The following is a 21,740-nucleotide window of genomic DNA, read 5'->3' on the forward strand; positions in this document are numbered from 1 at the left end:
CAAGCCAACTCTGAGCCTTCTCACCCCAGACAAGGTTGACTATGTGGCCCCAGCCAATCAGATGTTTTCTATTTGCCTCTTTCTTGTTCTTTACTCTTTATTCTATAAAAGTTTTTTGCCTTATGTCCCATTTTGCAGTTCTCTGAAAGGAGACTGTCCATAAAGTGTTAAAGTTTGTTTGCATCACCTAAATTGTCTTCTTTAATCATTTTTAACAGTTTCTGGCAACAAGGGATGAGATCCAAGGCTGACTGCTAACTGGCTATGAGACAAGTTGTACAGGCAAGGCACCTGCTGAACCCTTTGAGTTCACTGTTCCTCTCATCGCTACTGAGAGCTGGGGTAAGTCACTCTCAGATCTGAGCTCCATTCCCCTGTGGGCAGCTCTCTGGTCCAAACAAACTTTATTTAAAAAGTATTTATGTATATATTGTTCCTGGAAAGGTTCAGGGATTGAAATTTCCAGGAGGGTTCTGGGACAGTTATATCAGGAGTTCACAATGGGTGGCAGCTGTTAGGGGACTCACAAAGTCTTGAGGCAAGTTCACAGTATAAACTGCTGGGGGACTTGGGAAAATAAATTAAGAGAAGAAATTTGAACTGTTTTGACTATCAAAATAAAAATTTAAGTAGGCACAAGTCAGACTATTAAAAGTCATCAGAGTGTCCACCACTATAAAGAAATCTTCTGGTGAAGGGAATACTAAATCTATTGCTAATGGGAACCTCAGAAACCAAAGGCGCAAAATTGGTGGGCACAGGTCAAGCACTTAAAATCTGTTAGAGCACACATCGCCTAACTCTAAGACTCTTGTGCTAGGATAAGTTGGTCATGGAACAGGTTAGATTGACACTAGGTCACCTGCCAACCTCAAGAAAACTGTGCAACAAGGTTCAGTGTAAAACACCACAAAGTACCCAACCGAGCAGCACATCCCTCTTAGGTATTAATTTGGCGCCAAGAGATCCAGAATTAGCTAAATAAATGGGATCGTCATTTCGAAGAATTAAGCGTGCAACTTTTCAACACACCTGTCTATTTTCTGTCTAAGAACTGTGGTTCTGGAAGCTGTAGGTATCTACAAAAAGGGCAACATCTTATAAAGACAACTTAGAATTACAACGGTCAATTAGACAAGATCATTCATTTAAGAAGTTCACTTAAAAGCAAGGGTTCTCAAATCAAACAAAGAGAACGGGATGCCTATTTTAATTGGCATGTGGGAGCCTCCAAAAGACTTCAAGATTCCAAAAGAGCTCCATTGAAAGATTCATTGCAAAAGGTTAATGAAAAATTAAAGACACAAGAAGTACCCAAAACAAAAGCAACTCCTACTGCTCCCCTCTATCTTCCTTTATTTGAATACTCTCTCTAGTAATCCTGTGTGGATTGTTTTTCCACTCTGAAGAGAATACAAGAGGGTAAACAAAAGTCTGCCAAGTTAGTGGCCTTAAAACTGCAACAGCTCCAAGGCCAGAGACCTCAAACACCTGGGCCTCCCCCATTATACCATCATAGGGATCCATCATAAAAACACCAGCCCAGAAACTGGTGTCTCATTTGCAATCAATGGGGATCAGAAAAAAGATTGTCCTCAGAGGTCTTGTCAAATTTCCTACACCAACTCAAATGCTCCTGTATCTACTGCTGAAGGAGAATCCCCATATGGGCCCCTCCCAGAGTTAATGGGACTCTGAGGGATCCTCTAGTAGACTGCTACCAGTTATTCCCTTAAGCATTCTAAGGAAAAACTAAAATTAAAGAAAAACCTTGCTAAATTCTGGTAGATACTAGAACTATACTCTACTTCAAATCCCATTTGCTCCTGAGCCTGCATGTAAGAAAGATCTTAGGAAAACTGGCAGAAGCCAGCAAAGGGTGAGAATTCTTACCACAGTCATTTCTGGATCTCTGTAGTGTTCAGTAGAGAAAGGAAGGTAAAATTTCACTCTGTCCCCTCCTCCTTTTTCTTTTTTTTAAAGATTTTATTTATTTATTTGTCAGAGAGAGAGAGAGAAAGAAAGACAGACAGACAGACAGACAGAGAGGGCACAGGCAGGGGGAGTGGCAGGCAGAGAGAGAAACAGGCTCTCCGCTGAGCCAGGAGCCCCATGTGGGACTTGATCCCAGGACCCTGGGATCATGACTCGAACTGAATGCAGACACTTAACTGACTGAGCCACCCAGGCACCCGTCCCCTCCTTTCTAAATGCATACTCTTGTGAATTTGGTTTTGGGGTACCCACTGGTTGTCAATCCTTTCTCTCCTTATTTGTCTTCAGAACTTGGCTTAGCTTTCTGCCTGTCTTGCACACACAGGTTGTCTGTTACTGCGTATGCAGGCAGGTCAACCATCAGACTGGAAGCCCAATAAATGGCTGGAAAAAATATGGGTTGCACTCCATTTGTGGCTAGGGTTCTATCAACTGCCGCAAGCTCTTAGGGGGAGTTGTCTTTCTTTTGGCTATCATTGGGAGTGGCTCTGGATCTTGGGAGGGTAGTATCTTGCATCCAAGAGGTTGTTCAGTATTGCCAGGAATATTTACTGTTTGTCCCAGCTGAAACCTGACAAGATATTTGAAAAGATTTTTTAAGTAGCTCTAAGGTCAGAAGTTGGCCAAATTGGAAGCTATCATGATATTCAGAGCCTGATGGAACTTTTTCTTTAGACCTTCTCCCCTAGGCTAAATGAAACTATATACCTAGAGGGAAAGGAAAACATTCCAAAGACAATCAGCTCTCAATCTAGAACACAGAAATCTTTTGACCTCTGGCTTAATTGAAGATCTCCCCGATACAAAGTAGCAAACTGAAGATAATGTAGTTGGATGGGTGGGTCAATACCTTAATATCATTCAGGTTACAATTCAATTCTTTGAGGAATTAAAAGCAAGTGTCCTACAAATGGAACCTTTACAAGAACAGAAAAAGCCCATCTATGCTTTTCACCAATTCTCAAAGCTCCCCTATTCATCTCAAAAGGCTTGTTCATATTGTAAAATTCTGGCCTTAGAAAACAAGTCCTTTTTGGAGGAACTTGCATTCTTTGTGCCTTTGAGATGCAGCTGTTCTATCTGGTCTTTTCTAGGAACCAAGGCAATTCTTATGAGAAGGAGGAGGGAAAAAGGAAAGGCTATTTGGAAACTCAGTGAATGAAACATCTTAAAAGTCTTCTCCACAAATATTAGCCGTCTGTGCAGGTAACCTTAAAATTTATCCCTTCTGCCAGAAACACAATTGGACCCAACTGTTTAAAAAACTAGTGAGTTTTGCATTATTATACCTGTCTCATGGCTGAATTTTTAAAACAAAACCTGTAAGATCCCTATTTGTGTCTATCTGTATGTTTATGTATGTCTACAGGTATATGTTATAGATGGTTGATATTTTTCTACCCCAGACAGTATTACCAAAATTAATTTGTAAAGAAGCTCTATTGGTTAAAAAAAAACTTAAGTGTTTATATAAATCAAGAATATACTCTAAGAAATACAGAAACTAACCCAAATGTTTTTCAAGTTCACATGATCTAGGATAATCTCTGGGGGGAAAACTAGTTTAAGTTTCTTGGTTTAACTAAAACAGGCATGTCTTTAGAACTGTCAATATTAAATATAATGCAGACATACAACTTTTATTCTTCCTGGGTTTACTAAAAGTCAAAGAGCTCATGCTATCTCTGTTGCAGAATCTGTCAACAAGAAAGATAATTTAAGATGATGGCTGTTTAATGCCTCATGAAATTTTCATAATTGTTAAGAAGAAGTAAATTAAATAGATGTAAGTGAAAGTTATAAATGGACTTTTCAATAATAATTATGCTTTACAGTATGTCTATTTAAAAATACTTTCCAAAATCTTTTTGGTAACTTGAAACCTTAAAATTATACTGAATTAAGTTAAATTATAGATATTCATTGAATATCTAGATCATTTCCAAGTAAATTACTGAAACATTATTTACATTATAAACATTTTTTTACATTATTTATATCATAAACACAGGTTTATCTACTTTTGGCTTCCTTTTACAGAGTAACTAAAATAATTGGGTCTATTAGTAAACACATGTGCCACATTGAAAAATTTACTATAGGAAGAATATACTTCTAGAAATTATGAAGTGTGTTTATAAATTTGCTAGTTCACAGTCCACTATTGCTTATTTCTTAGTTTTTATCAGGAATTAAAGGTTCTAAGGGTTAGGAATTTTAATCAATATACATAATTAAAATTACTGAAATAATACAGGTAAAAGAAAACAACTGCATATTAAAAATTGGTAAGGAAAGTAGAATGTGTCTTTTGGATAGGGTATGTAGGACATGAGGTTTTGTTGTTGTTTTTGCTTTTTTGGCAAAGGAAAAAAGAAAGTAATTTTGTTCAAAAGTAAAATAATTGTTCCAGAATAGGAAAAAAAAATTAGGACAAAATCTGAATGGATATAAAAGTTGTAGAAAGTGTATGGAAAAGGAATCCTGAGAAAGGAACTTTATGTGTGGTCAATCTAGCTAAGATTGGAATGGATTTATTTAAGTTAAAAAAATGAGTTAAAAAGTTTTAATGTCTTTGATGCACTGATGCAAAACTAGAATTTGGTTTTCTCTCTGTTAAAAGGACAAAGTGTTTTCTTAGATTATTGGTCTGCTCTTAATAAAAAAAAAAAAATTTAAACGAAGGTTTTTCTTTCCCTTTAAGTAATCTGCCTGGTCAGCAAAAACTTTTTTTACCAAAATAATTTACTAAGTTTCACATTGTCTTTATCAGTCTTTGATTACTTAAGAAAACCCAGTCTTCTCAATATTAAAAGGGCTAAGTTTTGTTCACAACCATGTAACCTTATGTATTCACCTTTAAAATCTTCTACTGTCACTTTGGTTAAATAGACAAATATTATTTCATAATGACCTGTGATCCTATTTAATGTTCAGACCTTCTGACATCTTGATAACTTCCCCAAATCAAATTCTAAATGGAGTCTTTTTTACCTCAAAGTGACTTTAAGATTTGCCAGAGTCCCTTGAAAATCTCAAAGGATTTGTCTCTCACCTTGTCAAAAAGAGATGTTAAACTAATTGGGTTTATTTGGTATGTTAAATCACATAGGAAACATTGTCAAATATGTAATAAACCTTCTTAGATTGTATTTGTATGGATGCATGCTATTAATATAAGTGTTCTAGAAATTTTACGAAATTCCTAAAAATCTGATATGTCCTGGTATAATAGTACCAGTCATAATTCCAGTTATCTTAAAATGTTATATGTCACAGAAATAACCAAATTTCCCTGTCAATTCTAATATAGTGAATTCTCATTAGATCTTTAACCATGGGCATTTTTAAGTCTTTTGTCATTTATGGATAGTTGTTGTTTTACTCTATTGCTTTTTTAAGGGTGGGATTTAGGGAAAGGACCCTACCAGTACTCTGAACCACCAACAATGCTGCCAAATTACAAGGTATCAAACCTTGAGTGCCTATTTCACAACTGAAGAAGGCTCCACCAAACATCTGGTCCTATGCAAATGCCAGAGACTTCAAAATCCAATTGACTAGGAAAAAGTAGCTGACATTGGAGGCAGACTGCTTCCTCCCAAGACATCAGATCAAAAATGTTTCTTCCTTCCCTCTCCGACCATCTTTTCCCTAAATGTTATACCATGAAGGTATTTATGATTCTTTTGTCCAACTTTTTCCTTGTCTAAGGCTGAAAAGATAATGACATTGTTCACATATTTCAGGCCACTGCTAAAACAGGTAATCCAAACTCCAACTGCCTGCTGAATTTGCAAAGATGCTGATAATCCCGTAGTTCTTTCTGCCCATTACAAATTTTTCCCTGATTTCCAATGCCTCAAGTTTTTCTGAAACAAGCTCACTGGATAAACATTTCTGGGGACATGGAGACACAGTTACACAAAATATATAAACATGCCAACTGGCTTAAAGAAATATCTACCCTTTGGAGATAATTTCTTGACTTATTTGATTCTAGCTGGTTTGGGTTATGGGTACCCTGGCTCACTTGCACTGTCCAAATCACAGGATTGTTTATTATTATATTATATTCATATGTTATTTATATAAATACTATATATATTTTTAGAGATTTTTAAAAAAGATTTTATTATTTGAGAGAGGGAGAGCGAAACCAACTGAGCCACCCAGGTGCCCCAAATATTATATATTATAATAATTTTCTCCCTAATATACTGCATTCTCTCGAAAGTTTAGATGCATGTGGAGAGCCCCTGACCAGCTGACAGATGGTCTCTCTCAGACTGGAACGACAAAAGAGAACAGAAGAACAAAACCAGCTCCTAGAATAGGAGCCTGACATCATCTCTTGTGAAAACTATACCAAGACCTGAAGAGGTGATGGTAACTGAAAGATTGGTATTTTTGATCAAATCTCTAGAATGGTAAAAAGGATGATCAAACAAGGGGACTGTGGAGATAAATGTTTAGGCCCAAGATAGAGCTGTTCCCGCCAGGGGTGCTACCCAGCAAAGCAAAACTTAGATAACTGTATCCCTACAATGCTCTGCTTGACCAGAAACACAGTATATTCACATAGCCAATTCTCGAATGCCAAGCCAACTCTGGGCCTTTTCATGCCAGACAGCAAGGCTGACTATGTGGCCCCAGCCAATCAGATGTTTTCTATTTAACTTTCTTTGTTCTTTATTCTTTAGCTTATAAAAGCTTTTTGCCTTATGCCCCATTTTGCAGTTCTCTGAAAAGAGACTGTCCACTTCATGAAGTGTTAAATAAAGTTTGTTTGTATCACCTAAATTGTCTTCTTTAATCACTTTTTGATGACTATAAATGATCTCTACTTCATTATTGAAATAGGTCTAGCTAAAGTTCACACTTGGCAATACTTTGATGGTAGTTTTACTCTTTATTACTGAAATTAATAAAGCTATTTCTTAAAAACATTGAAATTTTAATTTGTACTTTTTAGTAATTCACACAGGTTTTCCCCATAATTAGTTGAAATTTTTAAGGTTTCACTAGACTTAAATATTATAGTAGAGCTTTAAAAAAAAAAATCTTCCTCTTTATTTACCTTAAATTCTTCTTTCATTAAAGAATCCTGCCCCGTCAAAACAGGAGAGGGAAAAGATGGCGGAGGAGTAGGGGACCCTATTCTAACTGGTCCCAGAATTGAGCTGGATATCTAAGAGACCACTCTGAACACCCACAAAATCAGCCTGAGATGTAAGAAGATAGATCTGGATCTCTACAAACAGAATATTGCAGGCGTTTGGTTTCAAGGTATGAAGTGGGGAGCCGTGATTCCGCGGGCAGTTATCGGAGGATAAATGGAAGTGGGAGGGAACCTGGCTGTGGGGATCTTACACCCCGGTGAGCGATAGCCTCCCCAGCAGACCGGTAGTGGCTGGGAAAGGACTTTAGGGAAGCCCCCCAGACTGAAACCCGGAGGGTGGGGCTGCGCGAGCAAAGTGGGGGCGGCTGGCGGTTTTAGAAGCACAAAGGGCAGAGAAGCACAAAGGGCCCCAACCTGGATGAGAGGACTGGAAGTGCTGCTGAGGGGTGCACAACCCAGGACGCTGCAGTTTATAGCAGCATGGACAGAAACAGAGATAGCGTGGCCTGGAGAGCTCACTGATGAACAGACTGTGATCTCTCTGCTCTGAGGCAGAGGGCTGGAAATGGTCTCTTCTGCTCTGACTTGTGGAAGAGATGCGGAAAGCCACCAGGGAAAGCCGCCAGAGAACGAAAGCCCCAAAAAACCAGTTTTCACTGAGCCCATCCCCCACCACAGGGGGCAGGGCAACTCTGCCCAAACAGGGTTGCCTGAGTAACAGCACGGCAGGTCCCTCCCGCAGAAGACAGGCTGGGAAAACAAGAGGCCAGCAACCCTAAGGTCCCCATAAAATAGGTGCATCTTGCTTGGGTTGTGGTCAATAATTTGGACTCTATACATTCCCTCAACCACCCCTCAACAGAACTAGGAGGAGGAACCCCCCAAATAGGAAAGACTCAGAGACTATGACTTATGCCACAGATTTACAAATGGATTCAGATATAACCAAGATGTCGGAGATAGAATTCAGGCTAGCAACTGTGAAGACGATATCTAGAATGGAGAAAGTGATTAATGGCAACATAGAGTCTCTAAGGGCAGAAATGAAAGCTGAATTGGCAGAACTTAAAAATGCTATCAATGAGATCCAATCCAATCTAGATAATCTAACAGCTAGGGTAAGCGAGGCAGAAGAACGAATTAGTGATTTAGAAGACTAATTAATAGACAAGAAGGGAAAAGAAGAGGCCAGGGAAAAACAACTCAGAATCCATGAAAATAGAATCAGAAATAAGTGACACCATGAAACGTTCCAATGTCAGAATTATTGGGATCCCTGAGGGGGTGGAGAGAGAGAGAGAGAGGACTAGAAGATATATTTGAGCAAATAGTAGCTGAGAACTTCCCTAATCTGGGGAATGAAACAAACATTCATGTCCTAGAGGCAGAGAGGACCCCTCCCAAGATCAAGGAAAACAGGCCAACACCCGGGCATGTAATAGTAAAACACGCAAATCTTAGAACCAAAGAAACCATCTTAAGGGCAGTTAGGGGATAGAGATTCCTTACGTACAGAGGGAGGAACATCAGAATAACGTCAGACCTATCCACAGAGACCTGGCAAGCCAGAAAGGCCTGGCAAGACATATTCAGGGTACTAAATGAAAAGAACATGCAGCCAAGAATACTTTATCCGGCAAGGCTTTCATTTAGAATGGATGGAGAGATGCAGAGCTTCCACGACCGGCAGATGTTGAAAGAATATGTGACCACTAAGCCGGCCCTGCAAGAAATATTAAGGGGGGTTCTATAAAAGGAGAAAGACCCCAAGAGTGATCTACAACAGAAATTTACAGGGACAATCTATAAAAACAACATCTTCACAGGCAACATGATGATAATTAATTCGTATCTTTCAATAATCACTCTCAACGTGAATGGCCTAAACGCTCCCATAAAACGGCACAGGGTTGCAGATTGGATAAAAAGACAGGACCCATCCATATGCTGTCTACAAGAGACTCATTTTGAACCTAAAGATACATCCAGACTGAAAGTGAAGGGATGGAGATCCATCTACCATGCCAATGGACCTCAAAAGAAAGCTGGGGTAGCAATTCTTATATCAGACAACTTAGATTTTAAACTAAAGACTGTAGTTAGAGACACAGAAGGACACTATATCATTCTTAAAGGGTCTATCCAACAAGAAGATCTAACAATTGTAAATATCTATGCCCCCAACATGGGAGCAGCCATATACATAAGCCAACTGTTAACCAAAATAAAGAGTCATATTGATAACAATACGTTAATCGTAGAAGACCTCAATACTCCACTCTCAGCAACAGACACATCATCTAAGCAGAAAATTAACAAAGAAACAAGAGCTTTGAATGACACACTGGACCAGATGGATCTCATAGATATATACAGAACATTCCACCCTAAAACAACAGAATACTCATTCTTCTCGAGCACACATGGAACCTTCTCCAGAAGAGACCACATACTGGGTCACAAATCAGGTCTCAACCGATACCAAAAGACTGAGATTATTCCCTGCATATTCTCAGACTATAATGCTTTAAAACTGGAACTCAATCACAAGAAAAAATTTGGCAGAAATTCAAACACTTGGAAGCAAAAGAGCACTCTGCTCAAGAATGTTTGAGTCAACCAGGAAATCAAAGAAGAACTTAAACAATTCATGGAAATCAATGAGAACGAAAACACATCAGTCCAAAACCTATGGGATACTGCAAAGGCGGTCCTAAGGGGGAAATACATAGCCATCCAAGCCTCACTCAAAAAAATAGAAAAATCCCGAATTCACCAACTAACTTTACACCTTAAAGAACTAGAGAAAAAGCAACAAATGATGTCTAAGCCATGCATCAGAAGAAAAATAATTAAGATTAGAGCAGAAATCAATGAATTAGAAACCAGAAACACAGTACAGATCAACAAAACCAGAAGCTGGTTTTTTGAAAGAATTAATAAGATCGATACTCTGCTGGCCAGACTTATCCAAAAGAAAAGAGAAAGGACCCAAATTAATAAAATTATGAATGAAAGGGGAGAGATCACTGAAACAATTATTAGAAATTATTATCAACAACTATATGCCAATAAATTGAGCAACCTGGATGAAATGGAGGGCTTCCTGGAAACCTATAAACGCCCAAGACTGAAACAGGAAGAAATCGACAACCTGAATAGGCCACTAACCAGTAATGAAATTGAAGCGGTGATCAAAAACCTCCCAAAAAACAAGAGTCCAGGACCTGATGAATTCCCTGGGGAATTCTACCAAATTTTCAAAGAAGAAATAATACCTATTCTCCTGAAGCTGTTTCAAAAAATAGACTCATTTTTTGAGGCCAGCATTACCTTAATCCCCAAACCAGGCAAAGACCCCATCAAAAAGGAGAATTCCAGACCGATATCCCTGATGAATATGGATTCTAAAATCCTCAACAAAATCCTAGCTAATAGGAGCCAACAATACATTAAAAGGATCATCCACCACGACCAAGTGGGATTTATCCTCGGGATGCAAGGGTGGTTCAACATTCACAAATCAATCAATCTGATAGAACACATTAATAAGAGGAGAGAGAAGAACCATATGGTCCTCTCAATTGATGCAGAAAAAGCATTTGACAAAATACAGCATCCTTTCCTAATTAAAACTCTTCAGAGTATAGGGATAGAGGGAACATTCCTCAAGTTCACAAAATTCATCTATGAAAAACCCACAGCAAGTATCATCCTCAATGGGGAAAAGCTAAGAGCCTTTCCCTTAAGATCAGGAACACAACAAGGATGCCCACTCTCGCCACTATTGTTCAACATAGTACTAGAAGTCCTGGCAACAGCAATCAGACAACAAAAAGAAATAAAAGGTATTCAAAGTGGCAAAGAAGAAGTCAAACTCTCTCTCTTTGCAGATGTCAGGATGCTTTATGTGGAAAATCCAAAAGACTCCATCCCCCAAATTACTAGAACTCATACAGCAATTCAGTAATGTGGCAGGATACAAAATCACTGCACAGAAATCAGCTGCTTTCTTATACACTAACAATGCAACTGTAGAAAGAGAAATTAGAGAAACGATTCCATTTACAATAGCACCAAAAACCGTCAGATACCTCGGAATAAATCTAACCAAAGAGGTAAAGGATCTATACTCTAGGAACTACAGAACACTCATGAAAGAAACTGAAGACACAAAAAGATGGAAAAGCATTCCATGCTCATGGATCGGAAGAATAAACATTGTTAAAATGTCTATGCTACTCAGAGCAATCTATACCTTCAATGCCATCCCGATCAAAATTCCAATGACATTTTTCAAAGTGCTGGAACAATCCTAAAATTTGTATGGAATCAGAAAAGACCCCGAATCGCCAAGGAAATGTTGAAAAAGAAAAATAAAGCTGGGGGCATCACGTTGCCCGATTTCAAGCTATATTACAAAGCTGTGATCACCAAGACAACATGGTACTGGCATAAAAACAGACATACAGACCAATGGAACAGAATAGAGAGCCCAGATATGGACCCTCAACTCTATGGTCAAATAATCTTTGACAAAGCAGGAAAAAACATGCAATGGAAAAAAGACAGTCTCTTCAATAAATGGTGCTGGGAAAATTGGACAGCTATATACAGAAGAATGAAACTCAACCATTCTCTAACACCATACACAAAGATAAACTCAAAATGGATGAAAGACCTCAGTGTGAGATAGGAATCCATCAAAATCCTAGAGGAGAACATAGGTAGTAACCTCTTCGACATCGGCCACAGCAACTTCTTTCAAGATTCATTTCCAAAGGCTAGTGAAACAAAAGCAAAAATGAACTTTTGGGACTTCATCAAGATAAAAAGCTTCTGCACAGCAAAGGAAACAGTCAACAAAACAAGAGGCAACCCGCAGATTGGGAGAAGATATTTGCAAATGACAATACAGATAAAGGGCTGGTATCCAAGATCCATAAAGAAACTTCTCAAACTCAACACCCAAAAAACAAATAGTCAAGTCAAAAAATGGGCAGAAGACATGAACAGACACTTCTCCAAAGAAGACATACGAATGGCTAACAGACACATGAAAAAATGTTCATCATCATTAGCCATCAGGGAAATTCAAATCAAAACCACGCTGAGATACCACCTTACACCAGTCAGAATGGCAGAAATGGACAGGGAAAGAAACAACAAGTGTTGGAGAGGTCGTGGAGAAAGGGGAACCCTCTTACACTGTTGGTGGGAATGCAAGTTGGTACAGTCACTTTGGAAAACAGTGTGGAGATTCCTCAAAAATTTAAAAATAGAGCTACCCTATGACCCAGCAATTGCACTCCTGGGTATTTACCCCAAAGACACAGATGTAGTGAAAAGAAGGGCCATATGCACCCCAATGTTCATAGCAGCAATGTCCGCAATAGCCAAACTGTGGAAAGAGCTGAGATGCCCTTCAACAGATGAATGGATAAAGAAGATGTGGTCCATATATACAATGGAATATTACTCAGCCATCAGAAAAGATGAATACCCAACTTTTACATCAACATGGATGGGACTGGAGGAGATTATGCTAAGTGAAATAAGTAGAGAAAGTCAATTATCATATGGTTTCACTTATTTGTGTAACATAAGGAATAACATGGAGGACATTAGGAGAAGGAAGGGAAAAATGGGGGGGGGGGAATTGGAGGGAGAGATGAACCATGAGAGACTATGGACCTGAGAAACAAACAGGGTTTTAGAGGGGAGGGGGGAGGGGGCATTGGTTAGCCCGGTGATGGGTATTAAGGAGGGCACGTACTGCATGGAGCACTGGGTGTTATACAAAAACAATGGATCGTGGATCACTTCATCAAAAACTAATGATGTATTGTATGGTGACTAACATAACATAATAAAATTAAAAAAAAACCATTTACATCTAATGTAAAAAAAAACAATGATAATGATAATTAAAAAATACTAAATAAAGATCTGAAGCAAATATGATAAAATGTTAATATTTGACAAAGCTATGTGGTAGGTAATAAGGAGTGCTTTTTCTGTCATTCACTATACTTTTCTATTTAAAACAGGGATTGATAAAATAAACTCTGTGGGCCAAATGTGGACCACTGCCCTTTTTTTAAGGCTTGGGGCTAAGAATAGTTTTACATTTTTTCTTTAAGATTTTATTTATTTATTTGAAAGAGAGAGAGAGAGCACAAACAGGGGGAGCAGCAGAGGGAAAGGGAGAAACAGGCTCCCCGCTGAGCAGGGAGCTTGATGTGGGGCTCGATCCCAGGACCCTGGGATCATGACCTGAGCTGAAGGCAGACGCTTAACCAACCGAGCCACCCAGGTGCCCCTAGTTTTACATTATTAAAGCATTGTTTAAAAAAAAAAAATACAAATAAGACTATGTGACAGAGAACTCATGACCTTGCAAAGCCTTAGATATTTACATCTGGCCCTTTATAGAAAACATCTGCCAACTCCTGATTTAAAATATTTCATAAGAAGCAAAGAAAGATTAAAAAAAAAAAAGAATAAGCAGGAAGGCAACTGAGTCAAGAAAAATGGTTTTATTTTCTTGCATTAAGTATCTTCAGGAATTAAACATTTTATATTACCTTTCTCTTTAAATTGGCTTTTCAGAAATTATTTTTTCAACTTTTATCAAGAAGAAATCTCATCAAATTTTCTTCTTTTCTGGGGCGCTGGGTAAAAAAATTTTAAAAATTTTGTTCTATTTAAAAAATTTTATTCTAGGGGCTCCTGGGTAGCTCAGTCATTAAGCATCTGCCTTCGGCTTAGGTCATGATCTCAGGGTCCTGGGATCAAGCCCCGCATTGGGCTCCCTGCTCTGCGGGAAGCCTGCTTCTCCCTCTTCCACTCCTCCTGCTTGTGTTTCCTCTCTTGCTGTGCTCTCTCTGGTCAAATAAATAAATAAAATCTTAAAAAAAAAAAAGTTTTATTCTATTCTATGATATTAAAAAAATTTTATTCTATTCTATGATAAGGGGACTTATTTAAAAGAGTGATGGGAGAGTCTTTTTTTAAATTTTGTGTTTAAATTCAATTTAGTCGGGGCACCTGGGTGGCTCAGTCGGTTAAGTGTCTGCCTTTGGCTCAGGTCATGATCCTGGGGTCCTGGGATCGAGCCCCGCATCGGGCTCTCTGCTCAGCAGGGAGCCTGCTTCTCCCTCCCCTCTCCGCTCATGCTCTCTCTCCCTATCTCTGTTGCTCTCTCTCTGTCAAATAAATAAAAAAATTATTTAAAAAAATAAATTCAATTTAGTTAACATATAGTGTATTATTAGTTTCAGGAGTAGGATTTAATGGTTCATCAGTTGCATATAACACCCAGTGCTCATTACATCAAGTGCGCTCTTTAATGCCCTTTACTCAGTTACCCCATCCTCCACCTACCTCCCCTCCAGCAACCCTCAGTTTGTTTCTTAGAGTTAAGAGTCTCTTACGGTTTGCCTCCTTCTCTGTTTTCATCTTATTTTATTTTTCCTTCCCTTCCCCTATGTTCATCTATTTTGTTTCTTAAATTCCACATGAGTGAAATCATACGGTATTTGTCTTTCTCTGACTTATTTTGCTTAGCATAATTCCCTCTAGTTCCATCCACGTCATTGCAAATGGCAAGATTTCATTCCTTTTGATGGCTGAATAGAATTCCATTACATAGGGCGCCTGGGTGGCTCAGTTGGTTAAGCGACTGCCTTCGGCTCAGGTCATGATCCTGGAGTCCCGGGATCGAGTCCCGCATCGGGCTCCCTGCTCAGCAGGGAGTCTGCTTCTCTCTCTGACCCTCCCCCCGTCTCATGTGCTCTCTCTCTCTCTCTCTCAAATAAATAAATAAAATCTTTAAAAAAAAAAAAAGAATTCCATTACATATATATACCACTTCTTCTTTATCCATTCATCTGTCAATGGACATCTGGGCTCTTTCCATATTTCAGCTATTGTGGACATTGCTGCTATAAACGTTAGTGTGCATGTGCCCTTTGAATCACTTGTTTTGTATCCTTTGGATAAATACTTGGTAGTGCAATTCCTGGGTAGTTCTGTTTTTAACTTTTTGAGGAATCTCCATATTGTTTTCCAGAGTGGCTGCATCAGTTTGCATTCCCACCAACAGTGTAAGAGGGTTCCCCTCTCTATGGGTGAGTCTTTTAATAAGATTTTGATCTCAGTCCATACTTGTCAAAAAATTGGAAAGCAATAGAGCCCAGTGTGGGATTTTTAGTTGGGCATACTTAGATTGGGAAGGTTAGAGGGGGGACATGCTCATAAGCTGTTAGCCAGGGACATCGGAGAGATGCTACAAAGGATTTACTCTTGGCCTCAGGCTCACATTTTCTACTTTCTGCAGCTCATTTCCTTTAGAAGAATTTTCCCCCCTTTTTTCAGAGAAGATAATGGGGGAGGAGGGTCAAATAAAATTCAAAACACTGTATTACAGTAAGTTTCTGCTTATAATGGTTGTTAGACATTGGAATAGGTCAGCAGAAAAGGTGAACATTTTTTTTTGTAATGAGCAGACAGGTTATTGAGGGGAAAATAGTGAGATAATACATCTAAATGTCTTAGCATGCCTTAGTTCACAAGAACGGTTAGTTCTTATGTTATTACATTTTGAGATTGCTGTATTGTATTTTCTTTATAAAATATTAAGCACATCAGTATTGCCTGTGTACATGAAAGCATTTTTTTAATTTTTGTAACTAATTTCCAGTTTCTTGCCCCCAGTATTGACCAAATTAACTAAAGTTATTACCAACTGTGAATCAATGAATGAGGAGACTCACAGAAATGCTCAGTGAATGTTTGAGAATATTTAGACCCAAATCATCATTTTGTAACCTGAAGTATGTATAGTTTTAAACCTAAGTACTTGTCACTGGTAACTAAAAATGTGCACAGCACAGCCACAAAATAAATACAATGTAAAAATTATTCATCTGATCACAATATACCTTTTTTTCTACTTAAATGAAAATATTAATGAGTATGTTAATATTAACACTAACTTACTTTTTAACTTGCCCACATATATGCCATCTTAATATCCAATTTTTAAAAAACTTACTATATTAAAGATACAAAAAGGCATAAAAATAATATGAAAAATACTTATGATCCACCACCAGATTATGAAATTACTAATGACTAACACTACTGAGGTCCCCTGTACATCCTTCCTCAGTTCTACCTCTCTTCTTTCCCTGGGGATTAATCATTGTTCTGGACATTATATTTGGTGTATCCATGTATTTCTTCATACTTTTTGCACAATGTACATATCTCTAAATAATTCATATCATTTTACAACTTGTTTTGTTAATTGGCTTTATGTTTGAATTCATACATGTTGACATATATGGTACATCATTCATGTGGTAGAGACAGTGCTCACCAAGTATATTCTATGTGCTTCCCTATGCTCCTTAGCTTTGGGGCTGGAATCACTGGACTGTGAGTGCAAAGGAAGTGTGTCCCAGGTGGGAATAAGGCAGCATCTTATGGTGGGAAAAGCAATATCTCTTACTTTCCCTTCCTTGGTGAATTCATAAGCCATATTCCAGATGGAGCAATGGGGCAGTTGTAGAAACACGGAGCACTTATCACCCTGAGCCCCTGAGTGAGGTGGAGCAGAGCCTATCGCCAACCCATGTTAGAGATATAAAATGAACAAGAAATAACTATCGTGCTAAGACATACACACAAGTGGGAAGATAACTGCCTTTCTGGGATTAAGGCAAAACTATCAGTAGCAGGGCAGAGTCAAAGCCTTTTGAAAATACTACCATCCTATGACCCTAGATTGGTATTTATTCCCACTTGCATGAAGAAGCAAATCTCATACACTCTAGTCTTTACCTTCTTTGAAGACCCTATTGTGCTAAAAATACTTTCATAGAAGGGCCTACACGTTCATGAACTGCTTCTGGTATGTTAGTTTTGTTTCCCCAACTAGATTTTAAGGTCTTTAAGAAATCATGTCCTCTCTTTTTTGTACCCCACATTGCACCTTATAGTTTAAACATGCATGTATTAATGACTGGTCTACTGATTGACTGGGGACGATGAGGCTAATATTAAATGCCTAATTGTGTAAGGTACCTTGCTTGCATTTCACATAAGTTATCTTGATCCTTATTATTTCCATTATATAGATGAGGATATTAAGGCTAAGTAACTTTCCTCTGGTCACAGAACTAGGAAGAAGATAAAACATGTGAGGAGGGCAGTTGAAACCAGTCTGCCTGACTCTAAAGCCCTTGCTTTTTAGTTTTTTTTACTGAACTGAGTGAAAAAAAGTCTAAGGCAGGAACTTTAGTAGAACATAAAATGACCAACAGAAATAGTTCTTCATTATAAGTTTTGCACACATTAAAACATTTCTTTGGATACTTCTTAGGACTCAAGATTGTTGGGTCTTACCTTGATCACCTCTGGAGTCTGTTGAATCAAAACCACTGAAGTAGTATCTTTGGCTTTATCACCAATAGGACTTCTACAGACTGATAAATTGGCTTGGGAGGAAGTTGTCAAGGTTTCCTGTAGAATCTGCATCATTTCCTTTTCTTGTGATAGGCTCCCTCTGCCTGATTTGCATTCAACCAGTTCTTGAGCAAAGTCTTCAATGCTTTCTAGAATTCGCAGTAAGAGGACTCGATCCTCTTCCTCTATTTTGTGTCCATTGGTTTCAATAATCCTTGTTAGACAAGAAGGGGAGACTTTTTCGGTGGGTGAAGAGAGTTTAGACTTAGGCTCAAGATCTACAGGAAGCTGACCAGTCAACGGACTATGACTATTTACAGAGTTAGAGTTTTTACCTTTGGCAAGTGGCTCCCTTAGAGAGGTCTCCATTTTCTGTGAAAATGATTCCAAATCCATTAACAATTTATCTATCTCTTCCTGACTGTTAGAATTCATAAAATCTCTGTGGTCTCCCTCTTCAACTTTAGGAACTTTTGATTTAAGATCTTCCTCAGGTAGGTTAACAATTGGTTTCTCAAATATCTTACCACTTCCATTTTGTACTGAGGCAGGACATTTTTTAAGAGGAGTACCAGAGTCTGAAAATCCTGCTCTATCTTCATTTACCTTTAACAACTTCTGACCGGGTCCATTCTCTGTCATTTGTCCTTTATCTAATGCTTTCTTTCCATCTGACTCTTCTTCAATATAAAGGGTTTCCATTAGGTCACCAGAAGAAACATTTTCTAAAGAGTTCATGGTTAATGACTGGGATTGAAGCTGGGCATCTTTTAGAGTTCTGGGATCATTTATCTCAGGGTTATATAAGGGATTTGTAGAGTTGTTTGGAATGGATTTTACTGGGTCTGTTTTCCTAGAACTGTGTTTGTCATTTTGCAGTGCTATAGTTTGAAACTGTCCAGAGTCAGGGGCTGAGAGCTGGACAACATCTTCATATTTAGGGGGCTGTTCAGTGCCAAATACTGGGGGAAAGGGAGTCAGTTGTAAACTGGGTGTATTACTGACCAGTTCTGTTAAATCTATAGCCTCATTATTCCCAGGCTGCATGAATTCAAATGGTAGCTTTTTCAGATAGGATGCTAACCTGGTCATTACATTCACATAGACAGTATCAGAGCTAGAAATTGCATCGTTGCCATTTCCTTCATTAATGCTACTCCCTGACTTTTTCTTTATGCATTGTTTTATGATATCTGTACATTTTTTCAAATCCTCAGAGCATTTCAGCAAGATGTCCAAGCACATTTTTATGTCTGTTCCAGAAGAAAAATTATCTATTTTATGTTTTTCCAAAATCTGAGTAACCAGGTCTTCTTCAGAGAAGTTGTGAAGAAGCACTGAAGTTAGGTTTGTATCAAGCGAGTTTCTATGGGACAAAGATTTTTCCTCAACTGAGGCACTCCGGAGTAAACCAAAGGATGGAGAGCTCCCATCATTGTTATAATGGCCACAGAGCAAGTCAAAATCAACTGACCTCCTATTAAATGAGTCAGACTTAACTTTTCTTCCCTTTTTGTAGGCTGCATGGTTAGAGTTTTTGAGCTTTTCAAAGGAAAATTCTTTTATTTTCCCGCTGGCAAAACTGATTGCTTCTCCTGCAATGTCCTTTAAGTTACAGGTGTTCTGAAAGGTAGACCCTTTCTTAACCCTGGGCATGCCTGTTAGGGCCTGCTGGTGATAGTCACCCTCAGCTGAGGAAAACCCATTTTCATGGGGTAGAAACATAGAGTCCAGATCCGCATCTTTGAACTGAGACACAGGGATGTGCAAGAGGTCTGCACAAACACTATGATGTACCACAATGCAGTCAACTCCATGTGTAAAGGTGTGGCAGGTTCCAGTGCAATAATGTATAGCTTGCTCAAAACGCCGGTCTATCACCACACTGCTATAGTGGTTCACAGTACTGACCACAAGTCTGTAAGTTGCTGCCATAATATCAAATCCACTCAGTGATGTGAATTGGAATTTTCTAGAACTTATTTCAAGTAAATTCTCCTAACTTACACTCTGCTGAAAATATACTTGATGACAAAGTTCAGTGGTTTCTTGCAAATATAATGACCTTTCCCACAAAGAAAAACCATTTAAATTTGAGGTTTGGTGACTGTCAGGATACAGTAGCTATTGCACATGTGTGCTTGTATTAGAAAGCCTAATAATTTAATAATCGTGCTCTTTAGGTTTTATTTAGTAATATCATGATACTGTAGGATTTTTATAATATAAAATCCTCTCTTAGTTCTTCAGCAGTTCTTTGATGCAGAAATTTATTGTCATTAATTTACTGTCACAAATCTCAGTTGGCAGTATAGAAGTACTGTGATAACTGAGTCCTCCAAAGAATTAAATGATCCATTTTTTTGTGAATGAGAAACCTGAAATGAAAAAAGAAAACAATTTTAAAAATGATTTCTTAATCCTGAGAGAACCTTTTATTTCCTCTTTTGCATCCCATATGCAGTTAGTCACCAAGCCTTATTCTTTGCCACATTACTGCTTATCTTTGATTCATGTCTTTATATCATCACACCCTACACTTCTTACTACCTGGAGTATTATTACCTTAACTTTGCCTTGTTACAACTGCCTCCCAGTTGGTATTTCTTACTCTACCCTCCTTGCTACCTTACATGACACCAAGCTTAGATTCACAGTTTTTTTTTAAGCCCTCACAGTTCAAGAATTCACACCGCTGATCTCCATTAGATACCATGCATCCTACCTCCTTTGACTTATTTTCAAGACTTTCAACATCTGTTCCCATCCATCTACAACCTTATTTTGTGCTACTACCCTGCACCAAACTTTTGCTTCCATCAACCTAATCTCAAAAGTTGCTAACATATAGCGCTTGTTCTTGATTCTACAATTTCCTCTATACTTGGAAATTATTCTCCCATCATCTTCTCTTTTCTTACTATCTAAGAGAAACAACTGTCATTACTGCTCTTGATCCTATCCTCTCAGATACTACCACATGCAGAGCTCTCTCGTTACCAAGTGGATAGAATTTACTTAATCATCCTCTTACTTAAAAAAAAAAAAAGGCTTTTAAACCATGCTGTAGTTGCTTTCTAAAAAGGTTCAATCTACTCACTCAAGAAATACTGAGTGCCTACTATGTGCCAGGCACTTGTTAAGTGCTAAGGATACAGCAGTGAATAAAATAAAGTCTCTGTTCTTATTGAGCTGATAATCTAGTTGGATAAAGAAAAACAACATGCATGTAAACATATAACTTAGATGGTGACATGTGCTATGGAGAAAAATCAAGCAGGGCAGGGGTTCAGAAAGAATGAGAGGGACTGTGTTACAAAGGGGGGTCGGGGGGGCGTCTGGGTGGCTCAGTCGTTAAGCGTCTCCCTTCGGCTCAGGTCATGATCCCAGGCTCCTGGGATGGAGGCCTGCGTTGGGCTCCTTGCTCTGCGGGAAGCCTGCTTTTCCCTCTCCCACTCCCCCTGCTTGTGTTCCTTCTTTCACTGTGTCTCTGTCAAATAAATAAAACCTTAAAAAAGGGGGGGGTGTTGGGGAAGATCTCCCTGATATTTGAACACAGACCTGAGAGAATAAAGGGAACAGGCTGAGGAGGTATTTTGGGCTAAATCATCTCAGGCACAATAACCATAGGTGGAAAGGCCCTGAGGTGGGAGCATGCTTGATATATTATAAGGAAGACAAGGAGGCTAAAGTGACTGGAACAGAGAAAGCAAGTGGGGCAGTGTGGGAGGTGAGGTCAGAAAGGAAAGGTGGGAGTTTAAATCATGCAGGATCTGTAGATTTACGATGAATTTGGCTTTATCCTGAGTGAGCTGGGAAATAACTGATGGCTACTGAGCAGAGGAATGACATGATCAGACTTACATTTTAAACTGGTAATTCCGGCTGCTGTGTTCAGAAGAGACTGTGAAGGATCAAGATAAAAAGCAGAGAAGCAAATTAGGGGCTATTGCAATAAATCGGGCAAGAAGGCTTGGGGGCTCGGACCAGGATAGTAATAATGGAGAAGTTTAGATACTGTATATATGTCAAAGGTAGAGCCAGTAGGATTTGCTGAAGGATAGGTGTGCGATACTACTAAATCAAGAATGATGCAGTAATCAGTTCATGGGGAACCAGCGTAGGCCTCAGGCAATCTGAACAGGATAAC

The 21,740-nt window shown here is 38.6% G+C and overlaps 1 protein-coding gene across 1 annotated transcript in view; it reads right to left on the minus strand.

The window, feature by feature from the left end:
• The window catches only part of PPP2R3A (protein phosphatase 2 regulatory subunit B''alpha), a 161,898-nt gene extending 141,928 nt beyond the window's left edge, over positions 1-19,970 (minus strand). Inside the window, exon 1 of the mRNA XM_021678884.2 lies at positions 17,531-19,970. Coding sequence (XP_021534559.1) covers positions 17,531-19,525 — 1,995 coding nt within the window. The 5' untranslated portion in view covers positions 19,526-19,970. The remainder of the gene's footprint in view (positions 1-17,530) is intronic.
• Between the last annotated feature and the right edge of the window lie 1,770 nt (positions 19,971-21,740).

The sequence above is a fragment of the Neomonachus schauinslandi genome, chromosome 1 (assembly GCF_002201575.2).
Source record: "Neomonachus schauinslandi chromosome 1, ASM220157v2, whole genome shotgun sequence".
Classification (NCBI taxonomy): Eukaryota; Metazoa; Chordata; class Mammalia; order Carnivora; family Phocidae; genus Neomonachus; species Neomonachus schauinslandi.